Source organism: Strongylocentrotus purpuratus, unplaced genomic scaffold (genome assembly GCF_000002235.5).
Source record: "Strongylocentrotus purpuratus isolate Spur 01 unplaced genomic scaffold, Spur_5.0 spur5_scaffold_20, whole genome shotgun sequence".
Taxonomy (NCBI): domain Eukaryota; kingdom Metazoa; phylum Echinodermata; class Echinoidea; order Camarodonta; family Strongylocentrotidae; genus Strongylocentrotus; species Strongylocentrotus purpuratus.
The window spans coordinates 15,050,524-15,071,493 of record NW_022145606.1 but is presented as its reverse complement, the minus strand read 5'-3'; the positions used below and the strand labels follow the sequence as shown (position 1 = coordinate 15,071,493).

At 35.9% G+C, this 20,970-nt stretch overlaps 1 protein-coding gene across 1 annotated transcript in view; it reads right to left on the bottom strand.

Annotated features, from left to right (window-relative positions):
* Positions 1–20,970, bottom strand: part of LOC762353 (transforming growth factor-beta receptor-associated protein 1) — a 42,451-nt gene that overhangs the window by 5,774 nt on the left and 15,707 nt on the right. Inside the window, 1 exon segment of the mRNA XM_030992828.1 lies at positions 20,413–20,547. Within this exon segment, the coding sequence (XP_030848688.1) occupies positions 20,413–20,547 (135 nt within the window).

Here is a 20,970-nt window from a genome sequence, read left to right as displayed (position 1 = left end):
GTCTCCCTCTACAGTTTGAACTCTTCCAGAGTGACAAAGTTATAAAACTATTAAAAGCTCCTCAATGTATACATCAGCATTACACCAGAACAACAACACAATCATTCAGAAGTTCTTCACCTGCATTCCAGGTGTATTGTTATGGAAAATTGAAGAAAAAAGGAAAAATAAAAAAAGTGTTGATGTAAATTAGGGGGAGCCAAGTATCGAACATGACATTTATTTAAAGCACCGATACTGTGAACACATCAATATGACTGATTGCTTCCATGGATCAAATCAGTTCTACATCATGGTGAGGGATGATATCAATGTGCTACACAATAGTCAAATAATAATTGGCCACCCGCCTTAAAGGTACTATATCCTATTTGCAGGCCCAACAAATGAAAAGGTTAAATTCTAACAGCATTTGAAAGATAACACTACTGGTAATTTAAAACTTCCCTCAAAACCAAAGGGCTTGAAAATGTCTTTTAGTGGGAAAATAACGAGCATTAGTTGTCGAATTGACTTAGTGATTGCAATCATTTTAGGAATAGTCTGATTTTCAGACCCTTGTACCGAATGGTCATACGTTTTGTGCTGCACAAAGATTAAATCAGTTCAATTTTTACCAATACAAGAAGTAGGTCATTGATGTACCTTTACAGCTCATTTTATGTATGTTATTACCAAAGAAAAAATGAAGTTGGTCAGTCACTAAATAGTGTCTGACAGTGAAATCTAGAGAAAAAATAGATTTCCTTGCATAATTCGAATAGTAGGACACTGCTTACATTTAAATTTCACAGATATGTGACATATTCTTAATTCTTGCAAAGTTCCACAGAATTTGATGTTGGCTGCAAATGGGAATGTAACTCACTAGTATATCATTCAAGGCATGCAGATCTTTGTCCTGGCCTTTAATGCTTAGATGTAGGCTAATAAGTTTCCAACTTAATGCACTTGTAACAAGCAAATCATCCAGTGTTCTTTATCTTTTAATCGTGTTGTCTTTCCTGACAAAAGACCAACCCATCTAATAAAATAGAAAAAATCCCTCATCCATGACCCCCATATTGTACAATGGAACCTTCCACCCACAGCTATCCTTGACACAGGACAATGGCATCAACACGGACCAGTGCACTTCATTGTGGGTGGGGGAAATAGCTTCCCACTTGGTCACCTAAGCAGAGAGGGGCAGGAATGCTACAAAACAACTCTCTATACAAAGTTACAAATCCCTGTCCTAAATTAACCAAAGTCAAATAAACAAGCATTATTTTGATAATTGAATGTAAATTCAATAGCATTAATAACTATATATGACCTTGATAAAATAAATGTTTTGGGAGAGTCTGGCCCAGAAGTAGTTCATGGAAAGTTCTAATGTGGAAATCTCAAGGACATGAAGTTAATTAACCTTTGGGTTAATTACTTGACATCTAATATGATAGCATCAATTATAACTTTAATTGGCCTTTAATAATAAAAGGAGTGTGGCAAGAAATGCTCTGAAAGTTTCATTAGGCCCGTCTTCATCAGCTCGAATTTGCCAAATAACCAGCTATTTTAACTATACCAATCACAAATTAATCGGTTTATCTTGGTCTTGTTTCCAAAATACCATGTGCTAATTTGCGCCTGTCCGAGCTAGTCTATGGTGAGTGTAACAGTCTGGCTAGGACCCAATTTCAAGCTTCAGGATAATATCCTGTGTCTGAAAATAGTGAGTTATTAGGCAAACTCGAGCTGATTAAAACAGGCCTTTTCAGTGATATGAAGGGTATGAATGGTTCTAATTAAAAGAAACTCAAGAACTTAAAGCAGATTTCCTCCTTTTATTCACAACATTAGCCATGAACTTGAACATACAATGTAGGCAGTATACACGTACAGTTGTACAGATACTTTTTTTAAATCTTTAAACTTTAACTAAAGTCGATAGTCACGGTGGCGACAGATATTTACACTGATTGCAATTCGCTCATTAGCATGGGGCCAGTTTGTATACATGTATATTTCAGCACATTGTGGTAAATTGCGCAGACCGTTATTTACATAGCATGATGAATATAAAGAGCATTAACTACCGGTATATTTGCACATTAATTCCCTTGTCCTCCCTCAATGAAATATACTAAGTTGAAAAACAGAAACAATATGAAAACACTTTTCAAATGATTCATCTAGTAAAAATGTATTTGTAATTAAATTTGTTTATCCAAGAATATATAGCTTTTAAGTATTCCTGAATTAAAATTACTTTGCAGAAATTACAGAACATTTGAAGATTTCGAATTGTAATACCACATTTCAAGGAGACTTTAAATACATCCTTTTGTATCTTTGGGCAATCACAGATCTACTTCTTTATCCATTTTAAAATTCAAACATTTCAATTTTTTTTCTCAAAATTGCTATAAAATGAGTGTGAGGATGCTCTCGACTGTCATTTGCTCTGTTGACAATCAGAAATATAGCGTCAGTTAGGTGTAGGGTTACAATAGGTTTTTAGGCTAGGTTTAGGGTCATGGTTAGGGTTAGATGTAGCGTTTGGACCAGGGTTGACATTAAAGAACAAGTGTAATAATATCACAGTGCAACTGACCCCAAAGTAATCGTAATATATTCTGGGTGAAAGGCCCCTTTGCAATACATAGTTAGTAACCTAAAATTGGCACTAACTTTATCCATTAAAAAATATCCTAAGTTCCTAACCTTTGATTAGTTGATTGCAAACGGCTCCGAGTTGGAAATAACTTTTAAACAAAAATTTTATCATGGTAACCATGCACATCCAAGTAAAACTAATGGATACCTTCCCCGCAGGGCATAATGGACCAGCCCACTATTGTGTTACAGCAATGGCAATGTGGTCACGCTCCATTGCGTTCCGAGGGTCAACCAAGTTAACTTGCACTTTTGTAGCCAGCCATGCTGAAACAATATCTAGGGTTCGGAGCTCTGACGTGGCAACTGAAACTCTTCAAAAAAAAACGTTGTTCTTCTTTTGATATGGATCTAATAGTCCGTTAGTTCTGTTATGATAAGGAAAAGATTTAACCTTTGTATCCCAACAAATAATTTTGCACACACAATGTACATATAAAGTTAAATCTGCTGCACTGAATTTGAAGTTTCTGCTGCACTAAATTTGAAATAATCATCTTTTTATTTAAATACGCCAAAATCACCCAAATATATATTGTGCTTCATGTTATTGGTTCAATGTTGTTATAATATGGACAAAATATGAGCTTCAAATGTTACTTCTAAAAAGAGATATTGCAAGTTCAATCAGTATATTATCAATTACCACAAAAACTAATTGTGAAAAGAATAATTGATGCGCTCCTGTATGCTTACATAAAACAGGCCCCATACAAACTAAAGTCCATTGAACTTGAAGTTTCAGTTTGGGTTTCAGTTTATTGTTTCATATTTTACATATTTTAAACATTTTGCAATGGTATTGCAAATCGAATCGCATAAACTGCATGATATTCAGTTCATGCAATATGACCAAGACATGCTTAAGAAACCATCTGTGACCATCATTTTTTTATCAGACACCCTATACCTGGTTTTGATGATGAGTTGTTGAAAAACATATTCTCAACACAGCACAGGAAGAGATTCAATTGATAAAAAATGACTGAAAATTCTCTGCTCTGCAAGATGTTTAGTTTATGCACAATATGATCATGTCATACTTATGATAGACTTTGGTGGAAAGTGCTTCATAAGCACCATTTTATTATTACTATTTATTATTAAAGAAACCATTTGTGACCATCATTTTTTTATGAGACACCCTATACCTGGTTTCGATGATGAGTTGTTGAAAAACATATTCTCAACAAAGTACAGTCGAGAGATTCAATTGATGGATAGAGATTGAAAAATTCTGCGCTCTGCGGGATCTTTTGTGCTTGCCATATGACCATGACATGCAGGATTTTAGTTTGAAAGAACCCATGAGATTTGGAGTTTAGCAGACATTAGGTTTTCCAGAACGTGTAAACCAAGGCTATGTGTTTGATTTATTAAAGAGAAGTTTGAGTTCTGGTATGAAGATAGATTTGGTAACATGTTCTTCTCAGACTATTACCAGGGAGTTGGGATTGGAATTACTTCATTTGAATGAAAATCCATATAGCGTACTGGCCCATCAGTTTTGATGGTCATAACTTTGATAGATATGCCCAAAGCAAGAATTTATTTCTTTGAAATGAGATCTCATAAAGGACAAAATATATAAATCTTATCCAAGTGAATGATTTTTGTCATCAACAAAATGTAGCAATATTTGAATCCTATTTATGTTCATTGTAAACTACATGTATGTCTGAGCCTACATTTTACATGTGAGTAAAACAAATATCCATGTTGAACGTATATTAAATAAATACATTGAAGGAATGAAGGAATGAAGGAATGTAGAAGGAATGAACGAATGAATGAATGAATGAATGAAGGAATGAATGAATGAATGAATGAAGGAATGAAGGAATGTAGAATGAATGAATGATTGAATGAATAATGAATGAATGAATGAATGAATGGATGAATGAATGATTGTATGAATGAATGAATGATTGTATGAATGAATGAACGAATGAATGAATGAATGAAGGAATTAATGAATTAACGAATGAATGAATGAATGAATGAACGAATGAATGAATGAATGAAGGAATGAATGAATGAATGAATGAATGAATGATTGTATGAATGAATGAATGAATGATTGTACGAATCAAGGTTATACCAGGAGGGGTCAATCTGTATCCCTCTTGTTCCCACGAACCACCTCTACTAATCTCAATACATCAATTTAAAGGGGGACAAAGTTATGGTTCACATTATCATAATTTTTTTTTCTAAATGACAAATACTTTAAGAGTCAGAATATAAATATAAATACAGACACAGTCCAGAAAATTTGTTATCAATAAAAAATGCAAAATTTCTATGGCAAATTTGCTCTCAGTCAATCAAATGCCATGATTTCAGTAGCTCTTATATTGAACCTTTTTATTGATAACATGTTTTATGACAGAGGACCCTGATTTTAATAACAACCACTTGCTCTGGTAAACTGCAAAAGAGCTCTGCCAATAATAATAATAATAATAATAATGATATGCATAAAAATTGCTGTGAGAGAACAACCCCCAACAGTATCCATCAACATAAGTACCTTTTACTCTAGTCCTGACTTGTAGTTCCGCCGCAATTACTCACAGCGGACGACCTTTAAATCCAAATTTTGCCTTTTATGCCATAAAACCACTAATTTCAATAGGAACCCCTCCACGAGAGATATGAAATCCAAAAGCTTTTCACAGATGAGTGGGCCTATTCACGACTCCCAAATTGTTCGGCTTCTCACCGTTTGGAGCAAAGTTTTAAAACTGTGCCCCAGAATCGATTAGCTGCCATTCTACCAAAGTACATCACCAAGGGCTCATCTATTACCCCTATCCACACAGTTGTTCAGGAATGTGTTCAGGCTTCTCTGTTTCATCGATTTGTTAAGCGTTCTAAGGCTGGTGTTACACAGGCTCTTCCATAAGCTCACTTCATGGACGGTGTGACTGTGATGGTATTCAATATAGGTTTCACATTTCTTTCCTGAAAATAAGTTTCTAGCTCAAGCATGCACGAGTTAAAGAAACAATTGTTGGGGTAAGTATGAACCAGCCTACCTAGAAATCATTTTATATCTTTATACTTGAGATTAGACACTACAACTGTTGTATATTTTTGATAAACCTAGCAGAACTATTGCACCTGTACTTAATATTTGAACATATATGCAAACTTTTAGTTTTAATAGTTGTATAGTTGGAATGAGTATAGTTTAATCATGCATATGTTTCAGATTATTGTTTTTCCAGGACGGTATCAGGCAAATATATAACACATTGACACTTTAGAGCTTGATTTTAGAAGTAATATAAAGAAATGGTGTAAAAAAATTCCATAATGCTCAGCAAAAGGATAGAATCTCTCTTTCTTTCCAACTTTTAATAATTTTTTGAAAAGGTGTATTTTGATCTTGTAAACAGAAGTTCTAAATCTCACATACAGTATTTTGACAATTCTTGGCTTAGAATTTATGACTTTTTCAGATCTGTTTAATGTTATTTTGTCAAAGTATTGAGCTAGATGTCATTTATATATTTACACCTCCTGACATGTACCAGTAGAGTATCAGTCATAATTGACTGCACTTAGTTTTGTTACAATACATTGTGGCTTATAGTCAGACTTGTCGCATTATATACATGTATATGATTCTGGAGACAAAAGTATATTTAAGCATATTTGAGTGGATAAATTATTTTGTTTAAGCTAAAGCATTTCCGATTAATAACTGCAAAACCTTTGATTATACTTCTGAGATGGTACTTGTCCATAACTATAGGCATGAATCTTTAAAATCAATGTACACTGTATGATGGACATTTTCTGTGAGATTCTTTCTGTTTTCTTTTCACTGAATGTAACTGAATAAAAACTTTCAAAAATTCTCATACAGAGATAGATATCTCAATATATGAAATAATAATATATTGAAGAAATCAAATTTAATTGAAAGATGTACTTGTCATGGGAGCTCTCTTCCTCTTTGCTCGTGTAAATGTTGGTTTTCCTTTTGGTGATCCTTATGTATATCAAAAGATGATATATAAAAGAAAAGATTCATAAACTGAACACAAATGAGTGATGACTGATTGAAAAAAAAGGCGGTAAATTTAGACTTCACAATTCACAGTTAAGTGAATCGATAGTCTGTTAATAGTCTGCTGGGGGTAAAACACACAATCAGTTTCAACTGGACCTACTTTCAAGATAGGGATACACATTTGGGTCCAAATACGCCTGGTAATCCCCCCCCCCCCCAAAAAAAAAAAAAAAAAAAAAAAAAAATCTATCGCTATCTCTAGGAACAAAACGCATGTAGAAGGCAACTCAAGAAGCCTCCATTCATGCATTATCCTAACCAATTGTTTTATAGCTATCTAACATCGGTATATATCCTAACAGAGAGTGGAAAACCAAAGGGGCTGGAGTGGGGGGGGGGGGGGGAGGGAGGAAGTTCAACTAAAGGGAAAATCTTGGTGGGGGTCGGAGCATCAATCCAAGCATGACTGCTGGGCTGCACCTCTTCAACAAAAGACCCAAAATAACTCCTTTCTTTAATCTTTTCTAACTTGATTTGCGATGAATAATCTCCTTTGAAACTTTTTCTTGTGTCCCGATTCTAAAGCCAAGGACACTTCTCATATTGTTCATAGCATTTATGCCACCAATGATATTTGTTTAATCTCTCTAGCCTTGAAGTAATATCTTAACCAGATTATTTAATTCTACTTAAACATTAAAGAGGTGCTAAAGATTTCCACAATTTTTTCTTCATGAACATAATGCATGTAATTTTCCATAGTTCCTGGATAAGGCAGATACTATAGCAAAAAATAATGATTTGCTGGTACATGTTATACTCCTTTTACAAAAGGAGATATCTATTCTTCAAAGAAGTCAGTCAAAATTACAAAAGAACAACAAAATTGTAGCTTCGAACAGATTCAACCACAACAGGACTGTGAAATACAACAATATGTAAAATTGTGTCCCTCTTTTCTATCGATACCCAAGCTGGATAAAACAATGCTCATTTTTATAAATAATCAGAAGGAACAGCAATGCTGATAAACATGTAGATTAAAACTCAAATGGAGCTGGACTACCAATTTATCATGATGGCAACTGAGCATCAAGCCTTTCTAAGGTAATAACTCTGCACTAATGATTCCACAAAGATGCCAACGTTTGTGCAATTATAATGATACTATGTGATTTCAGAACATTACCCCTGCCCGAATGGAGTGACTTTTAAATCATAAATAAAACGACTACATTGTAGCTTACAGGTCTATCTGATAAAATAACTCTAAAGTAGTTCTTCCACAAAGATGCCAAAGTTTGCGCAATTACGATACTATTATGGGAGTTCAGAACACTACCCCTGCCCCAATGGAGTGACTTTTACATCTAAAATAAAACGCCTAGATTAGGTCTATTTGATAAAATAACTCTGTACTAATTCTATCACAAAGATGACAACGTTTGCGCAACTTTGATAATATTATGAGAATTCAGAAAAAAATTACCCCGGCCTCAATGGAGTAACTTTTACATCGGAAATAAAGCGCCTAGATTAGGTCTATCTGATAAAATAACTCTGTACTAATTCTTCCACAAAAATGCCAATGTTTGCGCAATAATAATAATATTGCGTGAGTTCAGAACACTACCCTGCCCTAACGGAGTGACTTTTACATCAGATATAAAGTCAAACTTGCTTTAAATAGCAACCATTGATATGAGAAGTATCTTTCTTGATGCAATCACACGACCAGACTGCGACTTAAGCTGGAAGCATGGACACAGACGATATTATTCAATTTTATTCCTTTCAAAAATGATTCTTCTGACAGGTTTGGCTTATCGTAACTAATTGCTTCAGATGTTTTCATATTGATTTTGCAAGATCATACAATATGAACAGTTTATTTTATTATGCAATCGCACGACCAGAATGCACCTAAATCTATAAACATTGAAACAGACCATATTATACTTTTTTTTAAAAAGAATGATTCTTAACTGACAGGTCTAGCCGATTGTAACTAATTGCTTCAGATGTTTTCATATTGATTTTGGAAGATGAGCAATCATGGATATCATGGTATAACCTTGGTCGTCTCGGCTGATTGCTTCAGGCCCCTGTTTCATAAAACTTGTTATCAATGACAAATGCTAAATTTCTATGACGAATTTGCTCTCAGCCAATCAGATGCCATGATTTCAGTAGCTTATAACAGCAGCTTGTAACTTGTTATTGATATCAAGTTTTATGATACAGGGTCCAGGTCTCATGAGAATTAAACCCATGGGAAACGAAAAACACTTCCGGGGGGGGGGGGGGGGGGGTGTTTCACAAAGACTAAGATTGACTTTAAGTTGGACACGACTATCGTAGGCCTTTTATGCCACGGTTTGCTCTCACTATTATGGTCTTTAGATATTATATTTTCCTTCAATAATGAATTATCAACAATTGTAAATTCTTTAGATTTGTGACCATCATTTGGACGTCCTTTGAGAGATTAATACCAGTTAATGGTGAGAGCAAACAGTGGCATGAACGGCCTGCCATAGTTAAGTCCAACTCAAAGTTGATCTTAGTCTTTGTGAAACACCCCCAGAGTTGTTAACCTTTTAATGGCCATTTGTTAGGAATCTACCACTATGTCTACCAACCCCTTCAATGCCACGATCGCCTACTCCTGCGATATTTCTATATACTAATTCCAGTTTGAAAATCAATCATTGTACATCAGACTTCACAAGTTCGAACTCAAAAGTTGCTTTTTTCACATGGTGGTCCTTGGAAAAGTTTTTCAATACAGGGTTAGATTTCAGTTTTTCAAAAGAATCTATGAAACATGAAAAACCATTAAAAGGTGATTGAATACCTTAGGTGCTAGTCTTCCCCAACTCTATGAGAATCATGTAGCGTTCTATGCAATGTAAAGGACCCATAACGCTCAAGCGCCGTGTCTTGTGCAAATACCCCCTATAGATCGTACACCTGCAAATAGCATCGCAATCATATGCGGTTGAGTGATGTTCAAAAGGAACTTGGTGCCACGATTCTGTTCTGGATGACAGAATTACAGCAATCAATTTTCTCTCTCTCTCAGAGTTTTATCTCACGCGATGCTGGCATTGACAGCCAGAAGGGCGTTAGCTTGGCATTGAGGGATTCGAGCTAACGCCCTTAAGGTTTCTGGGGCGGAGATCACTCATTCACAGACTGCATTTCAAATCAATGCAGTACGGTAGTTGCACCAGAAAGAATAATACCGGGAAAAATCCTCATTTTGATATGTGTTAGCTTGTTATGCAAAATCACGATTAGTTACTTTACCAAACCCGAAAGCAATAAAGTTTAAGTTGTATAATATTCATTAAAATGTGGGGAATAGATTTACAGGATGAGAGATTATATTATGTAATAAAACTTCAAAATCAGGCAAATAACAAGGACAAAATCATGACTTTATGATCTCATAATCTTAAATTTGTTTCTTGCTCAAAGCCACAACTAAGACGGCTTGTAGTGCAATGACGACAAAATGGAGAAGGTTGCACCACCAAACTTTTTAATGAGCCCAGTTCTAAGAATTTCTACAGGTGTTTTTTTCTTCTTCATGCATAACATCACATGGCATGATAACTCATGGCCTCTGTACTGCCTCATATTTCTAAAAGGTTCTGAAAAAGAGAATCGGGCAAAAGCCTGAAAACTGCCATCCCTAAGATACAACTGAAATCTGCCTCAGCAAACTTGTCCACACCAACGGCGAAGCAGGTACATAGGGGAGCATTTTCGGACACATAATAATAGTTCCTGCCGGCAATTCTGTTGTTTGTATAGTGAAGGAATCATGGACCATTAATTTTTCTAATTTATTTTGGTCTGATTCTTTCTGTATTGTGATATTTAAAAAAGCCTCTTTTCTCACAACATATAAATAAAGAGAGAGAGAGGCAGAGATCAATTGGCTCTATTTCTTCTTAAAAGACAACACAAATTGATCTGCAGCCAAAAAGGTACAATGGCATAGCATTTTGAACCATGAAATGCACAATCCCCTTTTTGTATTCATGCACTAACTTCCTGAAGACAAAAACATTTCATGAGAAAATTAGAAAGAAAAATCACATGAATAGAAAGTAAGTGATAGTATGGTCATAACCTCAATTCATCAAAGTATATCTACATGTACATGTAGTTAGGGTTATGATTGGGTTTGGGATAAAGTTTGGGTGAGTAATTGCCATATGCCTTCACGGTGAACATATATGGTAGTAATACTCCCCAGGGGCTGGAGATGGTGCACATTGTGCGAGAATGAATCCAATAACTAGGCTAATAATTTCTGTAAAGTGCTTAGAAACTGTTTTTCATATTAAGTGCTACATAAATCCATATTATTTCTACTATTTGTGATTGGAACCAAGGCACGTATAGTTTAATGTACTGCAGGTAGACAGTATGGAGAACTATTTGAGGACTGGAAATCATCAGATATGCGACAGAAAGCCGACAGCCTCGCCTCTACTTGTCAATCTTTGGTGCAGTCCAATAGGGAGGGCATTGCAGGTGATATTTGAAAGCCCTGCAGTGGCTCCTATTGGTCATTACCAGATGATTGACATCACATCCAGAGATCCTGATTGGTCAACTAGTGAATGCAGATTACTCCAGACATCCTGATTGGTCAACAAGTGAATGCAAATTACTCTAGACATCCTGATTGGTCAACAAGTGAATGCAGATTACTCCAAACATAATTGGTCAATATTCCTCAGTATCCTGATCGGCCAATATTCCTCAAAACTCCTAACTGGTCAACATTCTTTGAAAATCATGGTTGTCGAATCCCTGAAAAATCCTGATAGTTCAACATTCCTTAGAAATAATCCAGTTAGGTCCATTTTCCTCAAAGATCCTGGTAAACAATTGCTGGAAAATGCTGATCGGTCAATATCCTTATCCTGATGAGTGAGCCCTAATCACTCAAGAAAGATTACGCGGTTTGACCGCAAGCTCTGCTCACAAATCCTGATTGTGTCAAAATTCCTTTAAAATCCTGTTAGGTCCATATTTCTCAAAGATCATGACTGGTCTATAATTCCTGAAAATCCTGATGGGTTATTAATTCCTCAAAAAACCCGGATCCTGAAGACATTGATAAGTACAACCTATAGAAACGTTGATCATGAGTTGGCCCTAATCAGGGCCAGCTAATCACTCTTGAAAGAATATGTTGTGCAACAGCAAGCTTCGTTCACAAATCCTGATTGGTTAATATTCCTTTAAAATGTTTATTTTTATTAAAAATTCCTGAAAAACCTGTTTGGTCCATAAAGTGGTTTTATAAGCACATGAGAAAAACTCTTGTAGCACTGTAGAATTTTAAATTTTATATTTTGCACAGTTTCTGCACTTTAAAGAGAAGGTTGAGTTCTGGGAAGAGGTGAAAAATAATTTGTGAGCGTTATCATTCTTATTATGCTAGTGTGGAAGAACATCAGATAAGATAAGACATGTTCCCTGAAAAGCATGGCTCTTCAAATGCCTTCATATTATAAATATGTCATGGAACGTTGTAAAAATCCGGGTAGGATTTTTACGCCACGTATTCATGTAGTCCCATATACATGTACATCTTTCCGTGTACAGTGTTTGTAACTTTACCAAGACTTGGCCAAATTTCTTATCATTTTGATGATTCCAGAACCTTGCAATACACACAAATTCTTATATGCTAGATGATCAACCTTTCTGGTCGATTCCACACCGTTTCTGTCACAATGCAATCGCATGAGTAGAACTCAGCGTCCTCTTTAAAAATTCATGATTATTATATTATTATTATTGAAAAGGCCAGAGACGTTTAAAGCTGCTGGTTCCCTGTTTCTTAAACTAAACAACTTAATTATTCATATCCTTACCAAGTTTTGTAGTTAATTAAGTATGTGTCCCGAATTATTTTTTTTAGAATGTGACATATCAAAAATTACATCTAAAAGCATTCGACCAGTTCACCTTTTATTCTTGAGTTACGAAACGCACAAAACATATCAAACTTACAAGGGGTATGAATAATTAAGTTATTACCTGCACACATATACATGTATGTACAAGCATACACATGCTTTATTAGCATTCAGGCAAGACAATGTCTTTAAAGAGGTTGGAGTGAAAAAGATTGAAGAGTTGTGAAATGTAGCTGTGGAGGAAGATGGCAAAGATAAGCTGGGTGGAAAGAGGGACACATATTGAAGTTTTACAGAGAGCCGGGGAGGAACGGAATCTAGTAACAGAATGGAAGCAGAGATAGCAGAAACGGATTGGGCTTATTCTACGGCATGATGGACTCCTGAGAGATATCATGGACGGAAGGATGGAAGGAAAAAAGACCAAGGGGAAGGAAAAGACTTATGATGTTGGATGGTATCAAAGCAAATGAAACACACTAACAGATGAAAGAAAGAGCTCAAGACAGAAAAAAATTAGAGCGCTTTCAATGCTTAAAACCTATTAAACAGCAGAGCACCAGATAGACAGGCAAAGCAGTCAGCAAGTCACTACTTTCTCCAACTCAGGCATCAGTTTAAATATAGCAGTGTCCCAAACTATGGAGCTATCGCATTCTTCCTTTTCTTTTCAACAATAAAATGCTTTAAAATCGAGGACGAGGTTACAGTATTATTGATGAATGAAAATCTTTTAAAAAAGGATGAGTGTTTTTTTTCACCCCTAGGGTATTCAATTTGGAAGGAAGGGCATTTCAGGTCATGGCTTTCAATGTATGGGAAATGCTTTCCGTGGTCGATACAAGTTTTGGGTGAAAGACGGAGGACCATCAGATATATTTGATAACTGAATTTTTTTTACCCGTTTTTTGATTTTCACTCATGCGAAAACTGTATTTGTCCCAAGTTTTGTTTCTTGAGAATGTGTTATAGAAAGATTACATCCAAAAGTATTCAACAATGGCCCTAATTCAACCAGTCCACTTTTCATTCTTGAGTTTAGAAAAAGACAAAAAACATCATATTAAAAAGGAGTATGAATAATTCTGTTGATAACTGTATGCTATGTTGTTAATAAGGCAAATACAGACAGGGGAAATAATGAGAGGAAAGAAGAGAAGGAAAGAGATAGAGACAGAGAGATAAAGAAGGTAATGGATGGGGGAAAGAGAGTTGGGGTGAGAACCCACCAAGAAAGATACATGTGTATACATGTTTGTATGTTAATAGAGAGGGCCCCCTTCCAATCTGCCTTAAAAAGAACAACAAAAATTCATGCAAAATATATGCAGTGCGTCAACGTAAGGCATAAAACCAGTAGATGCAAGACATGCTGAATAAGTACAACATAACATCCATCAAAACACCTCAGGAACACAATGTTTAAACAAACTTTGCACAAAACTATTTCATAAAAAACGCCCACTTAAATGTAAAGTGTACATCTCGCCACAAGAATGTGTGTGTGTGCGTGGAGATAAATGAATCATACGGCTCAAGTTAACCTTTTTTATAAAAAAAAAAGAGGGACAAAAATCAACCACATTTGGATTTAAGGGTGCCGGTCTTTAGAGTAAAATCGGTGCCACTAGGGGAGTTATTATTTCTAGCATAAAAGGAGCATTTCAAATGAAAAACATGAACAAATAGATCATCCCTATGGGGGTGGTCATAATACTAGGTAAATCTATTGAAAAGCTGGAATAAAGGAATAAAGAAATTTATTTGAATGGACAGGCCATTTTATAATGACCTTGCTCACCACCAACTGAATGAAAGGGAGGAGAGAAAGAGAGGGAGAGAGCAAGAGAGAGAGAGAGAGAGAAGGAGAGAGAGAGAAGGAGAGAGAGAGAGAGAGAGAGAGAGGGGAGGCAGAGAGGGAGAGGGGGAGGCAGAGAGGGAGAGGGGGAGAGAGAGAGAGAGGGGTGGGGGAGGAAGAAAGGTTAAAGGAGAAAATTACTGAGGAAAAAGGGGATTAAGAGAAATACAGACATAGAGAGAAACAGGAAGTTTACAAAAAGAGGAAGAATGGAGATGGAAACAGGAGAGATAGATAAAAGGCAGCAAGAGAGGGAGCAAGGGAGGGAGAGTAAGATAGAGAGAGAGAGAGAAAGGAGGAGGGAAAGAGAGAATGAGAGGAAGATGGGTTAAAAGAGAAAAGTTCAGAGGAAAAGAGAATGAACAGAAAGATATATATAGATAGGGAAATAAAAAGAAGAGTTACATATACAGAGAAACAGAGTGAAAAGAGAGGAAAAAGAGAGATGGAAACCAGAGAGATAGGAAGAGAGGATAGAGAGAGGGGAGACAGCGATTAAGATATATATGTTCATAATGCAACATTAATTGCTTTCTTTATCTTTTTCGATAATTCAATAATAGGCAGAAAGTATGAATGTGAGAATATGAGAAAGAGGGAGGGAAGAGGGCAAAAGGTGTCTCCTTTCATGAAAATTGAAATCTGGCTAAATGAAAAATTGGCTGAAAAAAAAAAATCAGAAAAGTTCGCTGAGAAAAATCATCCACTTAACTCAGATTATATCAAACGTGGCATGACTTTGAATGAAACTGCAAAACAGAAATAAACAAAATGCTGGAAAAACCCTTTTTTTGTTAAATTGACGCCAGAACGTGGTGATAAACCATGGCTGACTTACAGCATGGAATTCCCTACCTAATCATATCGCAACGCTCTACTGCTTATCGAACGATCATGGTAAAAACACGCATCAACATATCAATTATACAATGCCATAGAGTAGAAGTTTGATGTGTTTTTCAGAAAACAGAATTCACACATTTTGTGGGCGTTTGCTGGAATGATGGCATTAAAGGTAATATGTCCCATTTGCAGGCCCCCAAAAATGAAGAGATTAAACTCCATACTACTTTAGAACTTTCCTAAAAAAGGGGGCTTGAAAATGTCTTTAAGTGGGAAAATGTTGACTATTGGTTGTCAAATCAACTTAAGTGCTTCCAAGTCAGTAAGCAATAGTCTGATTTTCAGACCATTGTACCAAATGGTTGTACGTTTTGTGCTGCACAAAGATTCAATCAGGTTAATTTTGGCCATGAAAAGAAGTGGGTTATTGATGTTGACAAATGCTCATGTACCCTTTACAGCTCATTATCTAAATGTTATTACCAAAGAAGAAAAAGAGCAAGTCAGTCACTTAATAGTGTCTGACAGTGAAGTCTAGGTTTCCTTGCATAATTTGAATATTAGGACACTGCTAACGTTTAAATTTCATAGATAGGACATACATGACATATTCATAATTCCTGCAAAGTTCTACAGAATTTGATGTTGGCTGCAAAAGGAACATAGTATACCAAAAGACGTTAAAAGACGGGAGTTGCTGCTACCTTGTTTGGCGTTCAACATTAAAGGGATAGAGCAACATCGATCTGGCGCTGCTCAGTGACTGCCGGGCTCACGATCAATTAGGCAAAAAGAATTTCTATTTTGGGTTTAATAAAATTTGGAGTGGACTTTAAAAGATTATTATTATTATTATTATTATTATTACTGGTAGTAGTAGTATCTTTAAAGGGCATGGTAAATTCTGACTTTGAAAATGACTTTGGAAGAGAAAAACTATCCTGAAGTTATTCTGACTTGTGTGTGTGGGTGTGTGTGAGTTGTTTATAGTAAACAACTGAATTATTCACACCCTTGTAAATGTTATGTTTTTGGGGGTTTTGGGGTAGTAACTCAAGAATGGAAGGTGGACACGTTGGATTAGGGCCTTTGCTGAATAATTTTAGATGTAAGCTTCAATATGTCACATCTGCAAGAAACATAAATCAGGACAAATCAAATGTTCACATACTCTAAAAATTACAAAACTTGGTAAAGGTATAATTGAGTTGTTCATACATTCTTTCTTGATGTTATGTTACTTGTCTTTTATCGTAGTTTAAAGATGACCCAATTTACAAGCTGTGCTTGATGAATCCCCTTGTCTACTCTAACTCTGTAAATGTTAATGTTAATGCTTGAATCTATGTGAGAAAAATAAATAAACCTTGAACCTTTAAATTGGTTGATTCAGGATATTTATCATGGAGTAATTGTGTGGTGGACCATGTCTCAAATTTCAGATGAATGTCTCCTGACATTTATTTATTTTGTACTTACATATTTTATTTACTGGTATATGAGAACTGACCAGCAGCACTGGCTGAAGGTGTTAGTTTAAAAATAGAATAATACAATATATACAAATGGATGTTGATTGTCAGAATGTATAAAAGAAATGAAGTAAAAACAAAACGAAAAATACCAAAAGAAAATTCTTTGCATCAGTAAACCTAGACATGTGATATCTAAGAGATGTAAGGAAAGAGATATAAAAGTACAGATGGAGATAACTGATGGGAGAGGGAGAGAGAGAGAAAGAGAGAGAGAGAGAGAGAGAGAGAGGGAGGGAGAATGATGTACAGGGGAAAGATAAAAGGTGATGAAAAATAGAGCTAAGAGTAAGAAAGCGATTGACTGAAAGGCAAAGAGAGAACAAGAGACAGAGAAAGAGAAAAAGAGAAGAGAAAGAAAGTATAGAGAAATAGAAAACAAGAGAACAAGAAAGATAGAAAGAGAAAGAGAGAAAGAGAGAAAAAGAGAAAGGACTAGAAATAGAGCAAGAGAAAGAAAGAAAGACAGAAAAGAAAAAGAGAAGAGAAGAAAAGAGAAATAAAGAAAGAGAAAAAGAGAAAGAGAGAAAGAGAAAGAGAGAAAAAAAAAGAGAAATAGAGAAAGAGGGTACGAGATGAAAGGTAGAAGGTAGACTGAGGTTGTGTAAGCAATATTCACATCTATAAATACATTTAAATGATAGAATTGTTTTTAGAAGAGGAAGTAAAAAATCTAAACAGCAGATTTTGATCTTTGTCAACATTAACAAATCTACTCTTTGAAAAAAACATGTTTGAACGTGACGGCATTCCACTAAATGTCAGAAAATTGAGCACAATATGTTTCCAAGTTACATTGATTGAGTGAAATGTCACAGACATTGTGTGAGAGAAGTCAGATGTACATGAGATAAAGAAATCTAGATTTGAAGCATTTGTGGTATGACAAATTATAATTCATCTGGTTCCTTGTACCGTGGTGTGTTAACACCCTCAAAGGGGGATCCGACATTTAAAAAAAAAAATTATGTTCTTTCAACATATTATATAAGGTGTAGTGATCACCAAATATAAATAGATCAAGTGATAGACTTTAAAAAAATCAACCTTAAAAACTTTTATTGCATAACCTGAATAGGATTTCAGTTCATGTTTGCTAGCAGACATACATTTAATAGCAGACCTTGAGAGTGTTTCACAGAGACTGCAATCAACTTTAAGTTGGACTTACTATGGCAGGCCGTTCATGCCACTGTTTGCTCTCACTGGTATTTTTCTCTCAAGGGACGTTTAAATCATGGTCACAAATCTACAGAATTTGTATATTTTGATAATTCATTATTGAAAGAAAAAATATTATCTAAAGATCCTAATGGTGAGGGCAAATCAGCGGCATGAACAGCCTGTCATAGTTAAGTCAAACTTAAGTCGACCTTAGTCTTTGTGAAACACTGGAATATAAAGAAAATAAGAAATAACATTAGACCTTGCACAGGAACCCAAGTCGGACTTGGCTTCTGCGCAGGCCCTATTCCACTGGAGTGAGTGTGAATGGGACGGTGTGGCCACTAGTCCACTCATATTATTTAAGTCGCTTTTATACTCATTCAGAATGTTTTTAACCCTGCAATTACCATCCATCAAAGTTACTTTTAAAGTTATTCTAACATTCAGGGGGTTTACATTTTTTAAAGATATAAGCTTCTCAGTATCACCCCTCTACACTTTCCCGTAACTCTTGTTCTCGATCTATTCATTCAAATAGTCTCAAAACTGGTAAAAGGGTCAGAACGTTGTATCACTTTAAGTCATAGTTCTATATTGATGATGGTTTGCTTTAACCTGGATACTAGTAAAGCAAAAGTAACGGGACCGTCAGCTTGAAGCCCTCTCCTAGGGACTTGGTCATGAGGATGATAATAATAATATTTAATTTGTATATAGCGCTTAATACAAATGTCTCTAAGCGCTTGCCACTAGCGCACAACTCGATTTAGAACCCAGGACCTCCCGGTTATGAGACCACTGCTCTACCATTGAGCCATCACGCCTCCCCCTTTTTAAAAAAAGCAATCGAAGCTCTACACAGCATCAACCCTTGACCCTTGACCTATGACCCGACCCTCTCCCTTGCCTCCCACAGATCCTAAGCATAACTCTACTTGAACTTGTTATTCAAATTCCATTCCCGAAGCTCAAACCACGGCTCAGCGCCCAGCGACAGAACACAAAAGCAAACTGTACACAAGTTCATCGTCTCCTGGTCAAGCGAAGCCAATCATTATCCCAAAACCCTCAATTTGATGTTTTTGTCTGTGGTTTTTTCTCCCTCAAAAAACCCAAATTCTGTGGATTTAGAGCACAATAGCTGACGTGAAGAGGAAGTCTCATTAGAGGTCACAGTCTGAATGTACATTGCAGTAGTTTTCCATAGAATTTTTAAAAAGCAATTTCACAAAAATATGGATGATAAAACACTCAACCCTACCGGTAAGTAATAAATTTATTTTAAATAATGAAGAATTAGATAGTTCTAAAGAAAATTAATTCCCTTATAATCAGAGAGTAGAGTAGGGTTTATAGCATTTTGAAATTTTGAAAAAGAAATAGCGTAGTGTTGCGAAATTTAATACAGGGACTAAAATCGACAACACAAGTTCGACAACACAAGTTATTAAACATTACAGCCTTAAATTCCATGCTTAAATATGATCCACCAAAGGCAAAACACTAAACATACAAACAACAACAACAAAATTACAGAAAGGGAATTATACGAAAATGTGTAACCAAATGCCTACAAGAACTAGATGGTCTCTGTATTAAGCCTATGGTAGGGCTACATACTAACTATTTTGGAAGAGGATCCGGATTGAAATTTTTACGGTCTGATCTGTATGCATGAACCCTATGTAAAACCTTAAATATTTTGGGTGTCTGGACTTAGATTGTGGGTGCCCATGTGTCCCAGGTGCTTGTCAGTGTTGAGCCTTGCTTGTGGGAAGTAGAAGATTCAGCAGTCAACAGGATAATATATGCAACATCCGATGAATTGATGATATGGAAAAAGGGTGAAGATGAATAGCCTTAGAAGAGGGGGTAGGGAGGGAAGGAGGAGGGGAGGAGGGGAGGGGGGATGGGGTAGTGAGAAAGAGAAAAAGAAATAGAGATAGAGAAAGAACATTATAAGAGAATAAAACATAAAAAGAAAGAGACATAAAGATAAATAGGGATGTAGAGAGAGAGAGAGAGAGAGAGAGAGAGATAAATATATGAAGCAGAGAAGAAGAGTCATATACAAGAGAGGGAGAGAGCGGGTGAAGGAGAAAAATGAGAGAAAGAGAGATATAGAAAGAGAGGGAAAGAGAGATAGAGAATAAGATAAAAAGAATGAGAAATATGTACATGTAGCTGGCTAGATAGAGATATCTAAATAGATGGAGATGGAGAGATGGAGAGAGAGAGAGAGAGAAGAAGATAGGAAGAGAGAGAGAGAGAGGGAGAGGATAAATAAAACAAACTGGAGGCTAAGATCCAGATTTACATTGATTAGTTTCATCCTTTATAACCCTTCATTAAAAACAAAATCATTCAAAATCATACCTCCATTTTCTTGACGAAGACAAGATGTTCCAGGTATCTGATGACGGCCCTGGGGTAGGCATGAAGATAGTCTATGATCACGTCTGGTCTCATTCTCTCACTCACTGGCTCATTCTCCGGTCTCTCAGTGAAAATCTGGAGAAAAAAGATTTAGAGTTTGTAAACATCATCATCATCATCATCACAATCATCAACATCATCATTATCATCATCATCACAATCATCAATATCATCATCATTAACAAATGTAGCGCAACCACCATCATCATCATCAACAAATGTAGCACCACAACCATCATCATCATCATCAACATCATCATCATCATCATCATCATCATCATCATCATCATCATCATCATCATCATCGTCATCATCAACTTTAACAAATGTTGCACAACCACCATCATCATCATCAACAAATGTAGCGCAACCACCATCGTCGTTATCACCACTACAGTCACCAATAACATCGTCACCGTCAACATCATCATCACCATCACCACCACCATCATCAATACCATGGTCGTCGTCAACATTATCATCATCACCACCACCATC